This window comes from Pinus tabuliformis, chromosome 3_2 (assembly GCF_031772625.1).
Source record: "Pinus tabuliformis cultivar Carrire ecotype Pingquan chromosome 3_2, CPIR1, whole genome shotgun sequence".
NCBI classification, from domain to species: Eukaryota; Viridiplantae; Streptophyta; class Pinopsida; order Pinales; family Pinaceae; genus Pinus; species Pinus tabuliformis.
This window is the reverse complement of record NC_142302.1, coordinates 825,626,276-825,642,059: the sequence shown is the minus strand read 5'-3', so window position 1 is coordinate 825,642,059 and position 15,784 is coordinate 825,626,276. Positions and strand designations below refer to the sequence as shown.

The 15,784-nt window shown below is 35.6% G+C and overlaps 2 protein-coding genes across 2 annotated transcripts; both read left to right on the top strand.

The window, feature by feature from the left end:
* Positions 1 to 860: 860 nt before the first annotated feature.
* Positions 861 to 3,663, top strand: LOC149183214 (cysteine-rich receptor-like protein kinase 2). The gene is made up of 7 exons (XM_089414872.1): positions 861 to 1,683; positions 1,778 to 1,939; positions 2,024 to 2,151; positions 2,235 to 2,451; positions 2,557 to 2,788; positions 2,893 to 3,043; positions 3,144 to 3,663. The coding sequence occupies exons 1-7, from the start codon at positions 948 to 950 to the stop codon at positions 3,447 to 3,449; spliced, it is 1,932 nt and encodes a 643-aa protein (XP_089270998.1). The 5' UTR covers positions 861 to 947; the 3' UTR covers positions 3,450 to 3,663.
* Positions 3,664 to 14,598: 10,935 nt separating this feature from the next.
* Positions 14,599 to 14,955, top strand: LOC149183213 (putative 2' cyclic ADP-D-ribose synthase BdTIR). Its single transcript, XM_089414871.1, has one exon. It carries the CDS (start codon positions 14,599 to 14,601, stop codon positions 14,953 to 14,955), a length of 357 nt encoding a protein of 118 aa, XP_089270997.1.
* Positions 14,956 to 15,784: the final 829 nt, after the last annotated feature.

The window sequence follows — 15,784 nt, the reverse complement described above, 5'->3', positions numbered from 1 at the left end:
AATTTTTTTTAATTAATACATATTTAAAAAATAAATATATTCCTAACATATTTTTATAAGATTTCTCTTAACATAAATATATATAAAAAATCAATTTCTTTTTATAAAATTACTTCTTATAAAATTACTTCAAGATTTTATTTCTTTGTTATCTTAGTTTTTTAAACTATTAAAAAAAATTAAAGTTAGGAAAATTTTTGCGCAATTAATTTCCATTTTACCTATGATCCGACCACCATCTACATCTATTTTGTGTTTAGGTGTCACTTCATTTACCATTAAAATTAACAAATTCATGTCATAAACTATAAACTATAAATTTTAGTTCATCCACTTGACACTACCCTGAACTAAATCCATTTTATATCGAATTATTTGATATACCAATCCAACTCTCAAATTTATGTACTTTTATTTTTCGATTATAGCAGATTTGGTAACTATGATTTAGATAAAGATTAATTTTGACAATATGTTTAATTGCAACACTTATTTATGGTCAAATTTTTGTTATCAAGTGCAAATAAAATTCTTACCTACACAAAATGTTAAGGAAAAAATTAAATTTGATAAAATGGTGAGTTACTTTCTTTTCTCTAAAAATAAGTACATTAGAAAAATTTATATAAAACAACAAACCTGAAAAACAAATGAACGCCATCAAATTTTTCCACTCAAAGACAAAATAAATTTGAAATTCTAAGCTTTGCCTACACTGCTATCGAAACCAATAAGTCATCAACTTTGGCCCACTAGTTCCCCGTAGACATTGACGGTTGATATTGGCATCGAACACTTCAAGAACCGTAGTACAAGTGGATTTAAATATGTTATCTTTTGCCCCCATTTAAATCTGTCTCGAGAGTAAATTTTATTTCAGGTTTTTGAGATATAAGCACAACGTTGGGTTCCAATCCCAAACTATATTGGTTATTGGCTGGACTGATATGGTGGAACTTCCTCATTTTCCACTTCTCGTTACTATGGCGGCTATCATGACTGCAGTCAATCTTGCAGCCGACAATCCCCAGACTACATTGGTGGGAGAAGGATGCAGCCCCCACGTGTATGTTAATGCCACAGCGTTTACAGACAATCTGGATTCTGTCTTGCAATCCCTATTTTCAAATCTCTCTTCAGGTGGCTTCGCTACTTCAATGCAAATCGATTCTGGCAAAACGGATCCTGTCTATGGTCTTGCTGTTTGTCGGAAATATTTGAACGCCAGCGAGTGCTCCCAATGCTTGAAGGAAGCGTCGATACAAGCGAAAGCACTGTGTCCTCAAGATAATGGTGCTCGCGTTCATTTGGACGGTTGTCTTCTCCGCTATGAGAATAATACCTTTTATAGTCAGGATGTCGACCCTGGGAACTACGTTTATTGTGCCGGCACGAATTCCAGCGATGCACAGGCATTCCTTCAAAGAGCCCAGGACTTATCCGCGCAGCTCATAACCAACGCTTCTAAAAATAATGGGTATGCCGTTGGATCCATTGATGGCTCCTTATATGGTCTCGTTCAGTGTTGGCCCTCGCTTACCAATAGTAGTTGTCAACGATGCATGACTGAAGCTCAAAATCAATTAATTACCTGTCCTCCCAAGACTGAAGGCCGAGGTCTCGAGGCGGGCTGTTTTATGCGCTATTCAACTTACTCCTTTTTCACATCTAACCAGACTTCGCGTATGAGTTTTTCAAGTTAGATTTGCTACAACTATTTGGAGTTTGATTTTCATATAACACATGTGTTGATTGCTTTGCTTTGTTTTAAACGCAGCATCCCCGAATTTAACACCGTCGTCCGGGAAATCGTCATCGAAAACATTGCCTATATTGCTTGGAAGCATTGGCGGAGCAGCTCTGGTTACGGTGATGTGCTTCATACTATTCTGTCAATTCAAGCGACGCATTAAGCAACGAGAGAACTATGATCGAACAGGTGAATTTATCCTTCAAATCTTGCTGTTTAACTTGGTCGAATTCAACGCCTATGATGAAATTGCTTTATTGATGCTCTCCGCAGATGAAAATCTTGCTGCGAGGGGAAACTTCGAGGAATTTATCTTTGATTACGAGCTTATAAGAGATTCAACTGCAAATTATGACAGAAACAACCTGCTTGGCAGAGGAGGATTCGGTGAAGTTTACAAGGTATAATATCAAACGCCGACTTGATGGGTTCGTGCAAATATGTCCGTTGTTTGCAGATCAATTATAATGAGTTTGCTGAGCAGGGTGCTTTTCCGGATGGGAGGGTTGTTGCTGTTAAGAAACTGAACGAAAGGCAGGAGATCACTCAGGCGGCGGAGGAGTTTCTGACAGAAGTGAGGGTCCTCACCAGTGTCCGTCACCGTAATCTTGTTCGTTTGCTTGGTTGTTGCACGCGAGGGCGCCAACGCTTGCTTGTTTACGAGTACATGTCCAATAATAGTCTAAACAAGCATTTGTTTGGTACGTGTCTCTTATTAATCCTATTGTTTTCAGGTTCAGTTTCTTAATTTCTGAGATCGTGCCAACTTGTACGAGGCTTGAGATACTGATATTGGAAGTACGCAGGAGAGATCGAAAGTCATTTGAGCTGGGAAAGCCGTTTAAACATTATAGTGGGAACAGCCAGAGGGCTTGCATATCTGCATGAGGATTCTATCGTTCGCATTATACATAGAGATATCAAATGTGGAAATATACTTTTAGATGACAAATTCAATCCTAAAATAGCAGATTTTGGATTAGCTAGATTCTTCCCAGAAGACGAATCACATGTTTCTACTAGATTCGGAGGAACAATGTAAGTTGTGTAAATCATGTAGTAATTTCTATCAGATGACCTGCTTTATAAGTTGTCAATTCCAGGGACTAATTAAAGATTACCAATAATTTATCATGAATTAGAGGTTACACCGCGCCGGAGTATGCCGTCCACGGACAATTAACAGAAAAAGCAGACATTTATAGTTACGGGATTGTGGTCCTTGAGATCGTGAGTGGGAGAAAGAGCGTGGATACAAACCTCCCAGAGCCTATCCAGATTCTTCTCCAATGGGTGCGTGGTTTTAAGAATTTGTTTATTATTTAATGATGATTACAAGTTGAATCTCATTTAAAACTATAGAATTCGAGCTATGACCTTTATGGTGATGCAGGTTTGGAATCAATACGAGAATAATCAAGTTTTGGATATTGTTGATCCAACGTTAGAGGGGCAATTCCCAAGAGAGCAGGTCTTGAGAGTCATCACGGTTGCACTTCTTTGCACTCAAGGTCCTTGGGCGCTACGGCCAACAATGTCACAGGTTGGGTCGATGTTAACCAACGATTTAGAGATTGTTGCCCAGCCTATACAACCAGTGTTTATAGATGCCTTCCCTGGCAAACATACGAATTCCTCTGCTACCTCCAACTCTCAAGAATCACATGGATCCATCACCGTGTCATTTACTCCTCGGTAACTGACAGGCCATGGCAGAGGCTATCTTTAATTTTTAGTATCTAAAAGCATGGGTGCACTGAGGTCGCTATTTCTTTATTCAATGCATCTACAGATTTGAAGAAACGGCGTAAAAGTTCCGTATTAGTCACTTTGCAGAATAAGGTCGAGGAAGATTATTTATGTATTGGAAGTAATGTTTTTATTTGTTGTTGTGAATTTTTACGGTGAGTTTCCCAGAGTTAATGCAGAAATGGTTATTTTTTTATATAAAAGTTAAAATCGTGATTTAAATGTCTGTCTTATATATGTATAACTATTGCGATATATATGTATAACTATTGTGATAATGTATGTTTTGTATGTGTAGAAATAAAAGATTTATGTCTTTTATATATATAACTATTATGATCAATAAAAAATATCGCAGTCTTTAATTTCTCTATTTTTCTAACACTATGTTGGTTGATTAGGCTTTAATTTCTCTATTTTTCTAACACTATATTGGTTGATTAGGCCGAGTTCACCTTAAATTAAATGCCAGAGTTTGGCAGATGGAATTGTTTGAATTTATGTAAGTGATCAGTTGTTTAGTTCTGCCACCACTCTGTAAATTTTGTTCTCTTCTAGCTCGTTTATCTAAATGCAATTTCGTTACACATCTATGTCAACAAGGTTCTAAGATTATTCCTGCTGTTTTCTGTTTTAAACCTGGCAAAACATCAAAGTTCGCCTGCATTTTGTCAAATTATGCTTTTCGGCAGAAATATATTAATGGGTTTTCAAATTTTTCTGTAAAATACTGGTAATTAGATTTCAAGGTTTTTTGGAAAAAAATTTAGTATCTTGGAAAAAAATTTGTAAATTTGAGTTTCAGTGGTTAAAATTCAAAATTTTGGGAGCGCAAATTTTCTTGAAAATGTTGAATCTATTTTCGCTATCATAAAAAAATTTAAACAATCATACTTTATATTTAAAATCCTGAGTGCACAAACTTTTTTGATTATATTAAAACCATTTTCACCGGATTCAAACACTCGGGTTACCATATTTAAAATAAAATCCCTGTTTTTTACCATCCACACAAATTTGAAAAGTAGACAACACCTTCTATTTAAAATAAAATCCCTGTTTTTTACCGTCCACACAAATTTGAAGCCTATGTAGACAACGCCTTCTTAAAATTCAGGGGATTCTAACTGCGTGCACAATCAGAAAAGGTTACGCCTACCTACTTGATATCAAAGGCGTTTTTTAGATTAGGAAACGGGTTTAGATAAATGGAATGATAATCAAGTCTAGGGGCCCGAATGAGGAATATTCCTTGCGTCTGTAACGGGAATATGTGCGCAGAAACTATGTAAATTCCTTTTGGATCCCACAGCAGACTTTACGAGAGACATACAAATTTCCTGCGAGATTAACTACCTCGGACAAATAGAGCATACGTGCATGCCTGCAACATGCATTTAAAAGTTGTAATAATGTGTTGAACCGTACTTCTTATTACTTAACTGACAGTCAATTGAAAAGTCACAGCCAAGCTTTAAAATTGACGACCGTATGCATGTTTTACCTTTTTTTAGCCGTCAAATACGGGTTATTTCGAAATAAACACGGAATTGTGACTTGCTTATAATTTTTCAAAATATCATAGTGACGGGTGTATACAAAATTTAGCGGTTTTAAATTTTTACATATATATATGTTATATATCTGTATCTATTTTATATATCAAACACTTATTTTTCTCCCACATGGAATCTGCATATAGATTTTGTTGGAAATGGCGGCTCTTCATTATTATAAAGGCTCTTAATGTAGAGGAATGAAGGTAGATTGAATTTCGTCACAAAGAAGACAAGGACAAGATGACTTCAACCATGTCGTGGTTGGTAAGACCCAGGAAAGATGAAAAAAGTGATGAATATACACGCGTGGTTGGTGAGACCCAGGAAAGATGAAAGAAGTGATGAATATACTTAGTGTTTTTGGATCTTATAGTTAATTGCGACTTGTACAGTATACTCATTTAAAACACAAAAATGCTTTGAGACAAGTCAATCCTCGCATTTACAGTTAATTATTAATTATTGTACAGGAATGGTTTAGAGATTTCTTAAATCTCTATTTTGTGCGTATGGATCTCCTCATAATTATAATACCCAGGAAAGATGAAAAAAGTGATGAATATACACGCGTGGTTGGTGAGGCCCAGGAAAGATGAAAAAAGTGATGAATATACTTCGTGTTTCTGGATCTTATAGTTAATTGTGACTTGTACACTATACTCATTTAAAACACAAAAATGCTTTGAGACAAGTCAATCCTCGCATTTACAGTTAATTATTAATTATTGTACAGGAATGGTTTAGAGATTTTTTAAATCTCTATTTTGTGCGTATGGATCTTCTCATAATTATAATTATACCAGGTAAGGTAGGGCAAGACATGGGTTGCTTCAAAGACAACTAATTTGAAATACATAAATTCATTCTCCTTTCCCATCCACATAATCCCTATTAAGGTTTTTTCAACTAGTTTCACTATACTCATTTAAAACACAAAATTGCTTTGAGACAAGTCAATCCTCGCATTTACAGTTAATTGTTGTACAAGAATGGTTTAGAGATTTCCTAAATCTCTATTTTGTGCGTATGGATCTCCTCATAATTATAATTATACCAGGTAAGGTAGGGCAAGGCATGGGTTGCTTCAGAGACAGCTAATTTGAAATACATAAATTCATTCTCGTTTCCCATTCACATAATCCCTATTAAGATTTTTTCAACTAGTTTCAAGACCAGATCACTAACAAAGGCATTGGGACTTCCTTGGATTCGAACTTTGGCAAAACCAAAGAGCCACAAGGTTCCCTACACTACTCGGCTCCCCGGGGGTTAGAGGTCCTAGAGGTTGGATTTTGGGCTCTCCATCCCCATCGAAGCTGGTTGATGCCTCATATTTAGTCGATCTGCTCTACATTCTAGATAGTAGGCCCGGTTTGTCCATTTCATTTAATAGATTTGTGCATTCTTCATCCACTAATAGCCATCAAAGTAACGTGGAATTGAGTGGATAAATGAGTAAGTTAGCCATCAAAGTAACGTGGAATTGAGTGGATAAGTGAGTAAGTGCCTACAGAAAGAGCAATATAGAAGAAATAGCAAGCCAACTAAAAAAGAGCGGATGCAGAGTTAGAAAACGAAATGATGGCCATTTCAAAAAACGAAGCATGGTACGTGGACATCATATACTTAAGAGCCGAGCAATGATGCAAGAAATTTTACATGTTCAAGAAATTTTACATGTTCAGGTTCTCCTCTCGTTTTTTCTCACATAATTATTTTATGTATTTCCCACACGATTGCATAGTATTTCTTGAAAAAATATTTTCCCACACAACATTTCAGTGCATTTCTCTGAAAATTTCCCAACATGAATTAATATTTGGAAGAGAAGTCTAACCGTTTTACAACTTGAACTTTCTTTGACCATAATTATCAAAGGAATTTTACTACATAATATTTTGAAAATTTCCCAACATGAATTAATATTTGAAAGAGAAGTCTAACTGTTTTACAGCTTGAACTTTATTTGACCGTAATTATCAAAAGAATTCTACTACATAATATTTTTATCAAATTACAATTTTTTATTTTGTTATATGATTTTTTGAATTAATAGTAGAAAGAAAGTTTAAATTTATATATTTGGATGTTTATATAATTTCATTAGGTTATTCTTGGATGTTTAATCTTTGATGGAGAAGTGTAATTATTTGCTTGAGAAAAATGGTTTTTTTTGTTTGTTTAAATTATGCTATAAATGCCATAATATTTGGTGTTTTTTTATAGGCTTTTCTCACATATACAAACCATGTCTATACTAGCATATTTGCATGTCCGAAAAACACCCATAAGTGATGGAATAGTTTGTACGAAATATGAAAAATAAGAAAATTGGAGCTTAATATTCTGAATGTGGTATGCCTAGATTGTAGGTGAACTCATTGTTTGTAAAAGTTGTTACAATTTGCAAGTTATTAATAGTTATACATTTTCACATGTGGTATGCTTAGATTGTAGGTGAACTCATTGTTTGTAAAAGTTGTTACAATTTGCAAGTTATTAATAATTATAAATTTTCACTTTTGGACTTAATGAAGCAAACAAACACTACAAACATGCTAGATGACACAGTTGAATATTTGAAGATCTTTTAGAAGAAGGTCCAAGTATGTAGTTTGTTTTTGTTTTTTTATTTTTATACATTTACAGATCCTTATGGCCCTAACATATATTTATTTTGACAATTACCTTGTTTGGTAAAACTCTCAGAATTTTAGTTTTTGTACATGATGATATTGAATGTGTTTTTTAAAACATTTACATATTTCATGGGCATTATGTTTTTTTGTTTGAAACTTATATGACACATAATATTGTTTAATTGGATTGGCATTGACGTGGCTTAAATGGAAAACATGGTATGTGCGTTTCAATTTCTGTTAAATTAAATTAAATTGTCTAATTAGTTGCCTACATTCACTATTTTAATGTGAAAACAATTATGAACATGATTGATAGAAGTTAAAAAAACTTGTAAAAATAAATATTAAACATCATATGAAGAGCACTTTAAAAATAAAACCGTCATTAAAATTTTTCTATGGGTAGAGTGACCCGTCAAATTTAACCCCTGGGACTCACAACCAATCATGTCATGATTGCGTATTTCCTAATCTACTGAGGCAGTCCTTTCCGTTTTTCCCATAACCCTGGGTAGGTTCTTGCCTAGAAAGGCATTGCTATACCATTCGAGAAAAACCTATATGACTCATGAATTATTAAATTTATCACACCACGAATTTTATTTATATTTTAAATCAATAAAACTACAATTGCACTTATCCATTAAAGATTGAATGAGCTCAAAGGTCGATCAAGGATTTCTTCAAAGGTTTAGAGTGTGGAGTCTAACTGTGTGGGATGTATGAGACCCAAGCCATGTATGAGACCCAAGCCAGACACCAAATTGGTGTATGAGACTCAAGAAAGGAAATAAAGATGGATAGTTATTATTATTGTATGAGACCCCCTTGTTTGTGGGACAAGGGACCCACCTCCCCACAGGGGTTAAGTCTAGCCAGTCATACATACTCCACCCCCCTCTGGTTTTGAACTTGTGACCTCTTAGGAGGAAACACATGCTCTCGCATAGAGTATTCAAAACGTTGCCATATGTGATTTGTGTATTCAATGTGAAAAAAATGATGGTCATCTGATCTGGAAGATATTCAATCTAATATAAGAACAAGTGGTTTGTCACGCACCTCTATATAAATTTTTTTTTAATATTACTAGGCAATCACTTACCTTAACATTGTACTATGGTAAAAACATTAGTCGATATCAAAACATGTATGTTACATTACTTGGTATTAATAATAACTTGTTAACATCAACAACGGATCTATATATGTATAAGGTGGCAAAAGGAAATATGACCATATCCCCATGAGGCAGGTATAAAGGTTACACGCTACATTATCCGGTTGATTGATTAAGGTTAAATGTTTTATGCATATACACATGGCATATATTACATAACCTTTGAAACTCTGCCACCACGAAACCTTCGGCTTACATACATTGCACCGAATTCAATTTCACTAATTAGTAACAGCTACCACTCGGATCTTTTCCACATCCGAACTTACCTGCATTCATCACGATCGTCCGGCCTCTGTACTTGGTACCATCTGCTCAACCCTGCGTCGTCCAGTTGGCAAGGCGGACGGTGCGATGGCACTTGGCCATGTGCTCCCGGAGCTCGAGGTTTTACCGTCTGACTTCTCGGTGAATTTGCTTTCGCGCCCATCTCTACTGGCTATCGAACGGTGGACAAGGCTTAAGGCAGATCGACGGAGAGCGATCGTGCCACGAACCGGTCATAGACATGGTAGGTTTATAAACCCATCCCTTTTCTTCGGATTCTTATTATTTTCATTTGTCAAGTGTCGAGTTACTGAGCTCTGGGTTATTGAATAGTTCTAATGCGAACTACAGCTGCTGTTCAGGTTCTGGTATCGTTTCAGGTATGCGTCCATTATGGTTTTCACAGCTTCAGTGTCTATTAACGGTATTAATCCTTGTTCCTTTCTTCTCGATATGGTTACAGTCTCTTGTCTGTCACGGCTTACAGTTATAGTTTAGCAGTGTTAAAGTTTATTGTTCCACCATTACTTACTGCAATATGTTCTATAGATTAATGAATCATTGGTTTCTGATTCAGGTCGAAGCTGGCGTTGGACTTGGAAGCAAGGGTAGCTTCCTACATGCCGCCAGTCGCCCTGAACCAGGTAGGCATATCTCTGTTGACTGCTGCACTTCTCCTTTACTCAAATCGAAGTCTGAATCCGACAGACAATGACTGTTTTCGATTCGACTTCTCCATATACCAGGGTTCGCTTGGCAATGAATCGGCTTCTAGCCTTGCTCAGGCGAGAAGCACCATACTCAGAGCTTCGACCATTTTAACATGTTTATTTAAGTTTTTAAGCCATTCGGCTCTTTTTCTGTTTACGGCAACTAATGGGAACAAGTTTGTAATAGACTGTCATACAAGTTTCATGACTTCTGTATAAATGGAATTAATCCTTTTAAGCTTGACTTGTTCGCATACGTTTATTTCAGCCCCCTCGGCGGAATGTGTCTTCTGTTTGTTTTTAGTTTACCATGCTGAGTTTCTTCTATGTAATTGACTAATATATAGCCATCTATTTCCATATGAAAATGCGTTTAACGCCAAGAGACTCTCTGTACGAAAGTTGTTATATTTTAGTTATAATACCACTGTTATATTACTGCTGTTATATATTGTGTTTGGTTTGATATCCGGCGGCTCGATCTCTTTTCCATTCGACTTTGTAGCCGGGGTTTATATATAAGTCGGCCTGAGAATGCATATAGTACCATTGTTGAGCTATTCTGCCCACAGACATTGTTTATTTAATGGGTATTTAGATGCGTTGTTTTGACTGTGAATTCAATGCATGCAAGCTACAGAGTCTAGATTATGAATGTATTATCGATCTCCGGCTACGGCTGTCCGGTCCGGGATTTGGTTTGCTTTTGTGTTTTTCCTTAATTTATATAGCTAACGATGTAGCATATATATATATATATATATATATATATATATATATATATATATGCGTTCAGCCTTGTAGCGGGACTTACCAGTCCGTCTTAAGGTTTTGGTGTCATAATGTACACGCATATTTGGGGTTTTTCTTCAAGAATGTTTACTCTGTTTTTCTCCCGAATCTTGCTGTACAGAATATATATACATATATTTCTTTACTCAGTTTATAAAAACAAGCAATGGGTCTAACGTATCCCTTCCCATATTTCTAAATGTCATTCGGTTAATAATGATCTGTTTGTTCAGATTTATATCATATGATTCTTGATAACAAGATACAAGGGTTTGATGTCCGTTAAATGTAAATGGGTTTCAGTCTCTGTTTATGCAAATACTGTTTAATTCTTCTTTATTTCTCTCAGATAAGAGTACTAGACAGCTACCCCTTGCTGGTTCCACTTCTTTTCACATTACAGTAATTTAGTTTAATACAGTGCAAAATAAAAGATGGCTTCAGTAGATAAATAGTTTCACAGCACAGTACTTAGTTTAGCATAATACAGTAAACAGATAATTTCAATAAATGTAATAGTTTCACAGCACAGTACTTAGTTTAGCATAATACAGTAAACAGATAATTTCAATAAATGTAATCTCACAGTAGGCCATACCTGCTATTCTGCAAACCTACTTGAGTGCTTGTCAAACCACCCGACCATAGGAAGAGTTCCTTCTCTGACCTTCCACCCCCAAGCACTTGCAGGTCCTACTCGACCGCAATTCCACTGGCCTTGCCAGTAAACGCTATCTGGTCCTAACCAGACGTAGCGTGCACAGGAAATTCTTTCCTCTTATGCCATCTGATCCAGACATAGCATCAGTATTTTTTCCTCTTTTTCCTCTGCGCATTCTAATTATAAGATCTGTAGCGGCTGTTTTCGATTAATGTCAAATAAACACCGCCGCCCAGAATGCCGCTGTATGAGCTATGCACCCTCTAATATAATGGCTCTGAAGGCTTTTGCGGTTTTCGGAATCTTTCCCGTGTTAACGGCAAGCTCCTCCGCTTCTGTGGTTTCCTGATTTTGTGCTTATCGTTTCCCTCATTCCCGTTCAGTTCCACAACAGCCAAGAATCAGTTAATAACTGATTCGTAATCTTTAATTACTTTTACGCAGGGTTACAGTTATTCATGATAGGGATATTACAAGTTTGTATAACCCCATTGTTTAGCCTGATCACTTTAAATAATAATAAATACAAGCAACCTACTTGGGCAACAAATCATTTAAAGTTGCGTAGAGTATTCAAAATGTTGCCATATGTGATTTGTGTTAATGTGAAAATTAAATCTCATCATAATAGTTAAACCAATCAAAAATTAACTATATAAATTTAAAATATTCAATAATTATTTTTTTCTTTACATAAAAATGAGATTAATATATAAGTTGACAAAACTAAAAAAAAATGTTTCAAAGAATTCCTAATTAATAGGAATTCAAGAAGCATTCACTTTATGTCCATGAAGTCTTGGATAGATGGTGATAAGTGTGTTGTTAAGGCATTGTTAACAGTTCAATTGTGCACTTTTTTCGAAAAGTTAATTATATCTATTTGAATTTTTCACATTATATTAATGATGTAAAAGCTTAGTTTATCTATTGATTTGTCTATTCATCTATAATTTTACTTTGAATGAAAATTGTAAAATTAATAAATTATATTATTGATTAACTTTTATCCAAGAATAATAATTCAATCATTCTCTTTTTGAAGTCACGTGCAAAGTAAGTAAAATAAAGTTATTGTTTTAAGTTGTAGAGAACCTCAATATAAAAATTATAAATCAAATAAATTTTCAAAATTTGGAGACTAAGAAAAGGAGACGAAGAGGGAAAGTGAAACACAAATTAAAAATAAATAAAAATTAAGTGGGAAAAATGTAATCTCATGAGAAAAAAAGTTAACACAAATTCAATAATAACATTTGTTTTATTTATTGATTTATTAAAGTATGATTTTCTCATTTATTTTATGTAAACTCTAGTGCAAAATTTAATTATAACAATTACAATGGTAAATTCTGATTATTAAAATTAAAATATTAATCCAATAATAATTAGGTTGTGGAAAACAATTCTCAGCTCAAACTAATGACAACTTTTAATCACATTCTTTACTTAAAGGATAAATCTTCTACCAAAACCTGAAAACAATGCTTTGCTGGGCAACATTTTATCAAATTATTAACTTTGAAAATAGATCATTCACTCTCAAAAAATTTGAGATAAGGAAAATTGTGGACTTTCAATTAACAATATAATGATTTGCTTGGTCAAGTCACCTAAAAGCTATACTTATAATTGTACTAGTTTAATAAGAAGTTACACATTGTAATTACCAAGGAGATGATTAGCTTGCCATGAATCCAAGTTGCCACCACCATCACATGGCATAAGACACAACATTCAAACTATTCCATTTCAAAAACACAAGAAGTGGCAATTTAGTCATCAAAGTGTGTCGAAATGGGTGTATTATGCCACTTGTAGGAATATCCAACACCTCACTCTAAAGGATATACCACCACCTTCCCTTGGAAGGATATACCACCACTTGCCTTTTCTCATGTACTAGTCTTGCTACTACCAGGCTCTCCAACCATGTTCTCACACATTCCAACCTAATTCCATGGGTTCAACCATCTCATTACCTACTCCTTCGAAGATATCGAATTCACAAATGGCTCTTTGGCTTGTTTACTTCTCATTTCCCATCTCTTCATAAACTTACTATAGCTCACCATGTTGGCTTATTGAAACATGTCATTTCAGCGTCCAGTCTTACACATTTAGTTTTAGATGTTGAAGTGGAGATCCAAGTTTTAACTGCAAATTTTATGAAGCTTACAACTCTAAAGGTAAACAGGTCTTTAAGGATACAAGATGTGAGAATAAATGGAATGTTGTTTCAAAAACGTTCATGCATGATCTGCAAGCACATGCTCTACGTTCTTTCAGGTATCCTTTTGTTTCTTTATTAGATTTATGTGCTTATTTAGGTTGAATATTATTGCAATACAATTGCAAGAGTTGAAGGCCAATCCATATTGAAATGCAAAAGGCATTGTTGTTGAAGCATGTCTTTCCAAGTCAAGAGGACCAGTAGCCACTTTTTGTGCAGAATGGTATTCTAAAAAATGGTGATGTGGTGGTGTGTGATGAAACATTTGGGAAAGTAATTAGTTTGGTTTTAGCGAATATTTCAGATTTAGGAGCTTCCAATACCTTTTACCTTTTAGACCATTCTTAGCGCTCTTTTGAAATGTTATTCATTTCCTCAACTTTAGGTTTTGCCTTGTTTTAAATGTACCGTATGCGCAGTTAAGGGCTTTGATTGATTGTGCCACTGTAATTCAAAATTTGTTGGCATTGTGCAACTGTAACTGAGTTATAATCATAACATATATCGACAATGAAAATGAAGACATTTTTTATTGAATGCTATTCAATTCACACATATTTTTGAGTATATGAAATCCGTTCTTCAATGAAGAGCATGCATGGGCTTTTCTTGATCACGATGGAGCTCGTCTTGAGGAATTTGGGCCCTCCATAGCGGTGCAGGTCTGTAAAGCTCTATAGTCTTTCATTTTTTGTGTGCCCTTCTCTCACTGCCTACAAATACTCACTGCCTACAGAATCTAAGGACATTATTTTGTTTCTTTCTGTTTTAAAAGGTTTGAAGACTGAAATTAATATAATACGATATTGATTAATTTCTAAATTTTAGCCTATTTTTCAATTTTCAAGGACATATCTATTATTTCTATCGTTGTCACAGGACCCGAGCTATCGGAGTAAACGGAAATGTGCATCTTACACAGGAGGTCCTCGCTCCACAAGAAAATTAGACGTTTTCCCATAATAACACGAAATTTGATTACAGGGACGCCGAAACAATTCGAATCACGCACAAGAAGATTCTCACTCCAAAGGAAAGGGAATTTGATTATAGGGATGCCAAAACAATTCAAGAAAGGACTCGCTAGCCATATCTACCATCGCCTTAAAGATCTTGGATTAGCAGTTTTTCTTGACCAACAAGAATTGCAAGGAGGAGAGAAGTTGGATCCCCAAATCGAAGGGGCTATTCGAACAACTTCTGTTCATGTAGCGATATTCTCTCCAAATTATGCTCAATCAAGTTGGTGTCTCCACGAGCTCGTACAGATGTTGGAGTCGGGGTCGACAATAATTCTGGTCTTCTACAAAGTCAAGCCCGTGGATCTTCGGTGGACGAGGGGTGGAGATCGAGTTTATGCTCGACATCTGGGGGTGCTCGAAAGGACGAGAACATTTGATTCTCAACCATGATATGACCCCAACACCATAGAAAAGTGGAGGAATTCTCTATCTGTTGTGGCAGATATAAACAGTTTTGAGTTGAAGGTGTGTAAACGAGTAAGGGCCTCCACCTCTACCTATTGTTCCGAGTTTTGTACTTTGCTGGTTTCCTACGTATAGCACAACTAACTTATGTAGGCATATCTCATTATGCAATTGACTGTGATTGTGAATATTATTCAGTGAGGAGGCATAGCTCGTCCATGAGGTCGTCCAACAAGTTTTGAAAACAACCTCCAAACCAGTTTTGAATGTCGCTAAATATCCTAGCGGCCTCGACGAAAAAATAAAAGAGTTGGACAGGACATTGTCACTGCAGCGGCAAAGCGAGAAGGCTACAGTTTTGGGAATTGTAGGTCTTGGTGGGATCGTAAAAAGTTAAAACTACCCTCGCTAAACAACTGTTCAACCGTGAGAGATGAGGTACAATTGATATTGCTTCTTATTCGATGTCAAATCCAGTTCTTTACATTCCCTGCAGAGTAGCCTTCTTAAGGATCTGGTTGAATGGAATGTACAAATAAACAATGTTGATGAAGGCGTAGAGAAGCTCATCATTCTAGATTACGTTGATCATATTGATCAACTCGATGTATTATGTTCACCTCTAAAAGACATCATTCATCTAGGCAGCTTAATTTAAATTACATCTCGCATTGGGGAGTCATACCTCGCCGATCAGGTGCTGCGTAGGTTTTCACTGCATCCAGGTCTGAATCCGTGGGAGAAACCAGGAGGATGGGTTCATGTCGGCCAGGATGAAGGATTCTCGTCCAAAATTCTGCAAAACTTGACGGAA

What these genes read in the sequence shown, in the direction of transcription:
- LOC149183214 (XM_089414872.1), top strand. Translation starts at nt 948, where the DNA reads ATGGTGGAACTTCCTCATTTTCCACTTCTCGTTACTATGGCGGCTATC. An exon ending in AGAGAACTATGATCGAACAG is followed by an intron (nt 1,940 to 2,023) that starts GTGAATTTATCC and finishes TGCTCTCCGCAG; the next exon opens with ATGAAAATCTTGCTGCGAGG. An exon ending in GATTCGGTGAAGTTTACAAG is followed by an intron (nt 2,152 to 2,234) that starts GTATAATATCAA and finishes TTTGCTGAGCAG; the next exon opens with GGTGCTTTTCCGGATGGGAG.
- LOC149183213 (XM_089414871.1), top strand. Translation starts at nt 14,599, where the DNA reads ATGCCAAAACAATTCAAGAAAGGACTCGCTAGCCATATCTACCATCGC.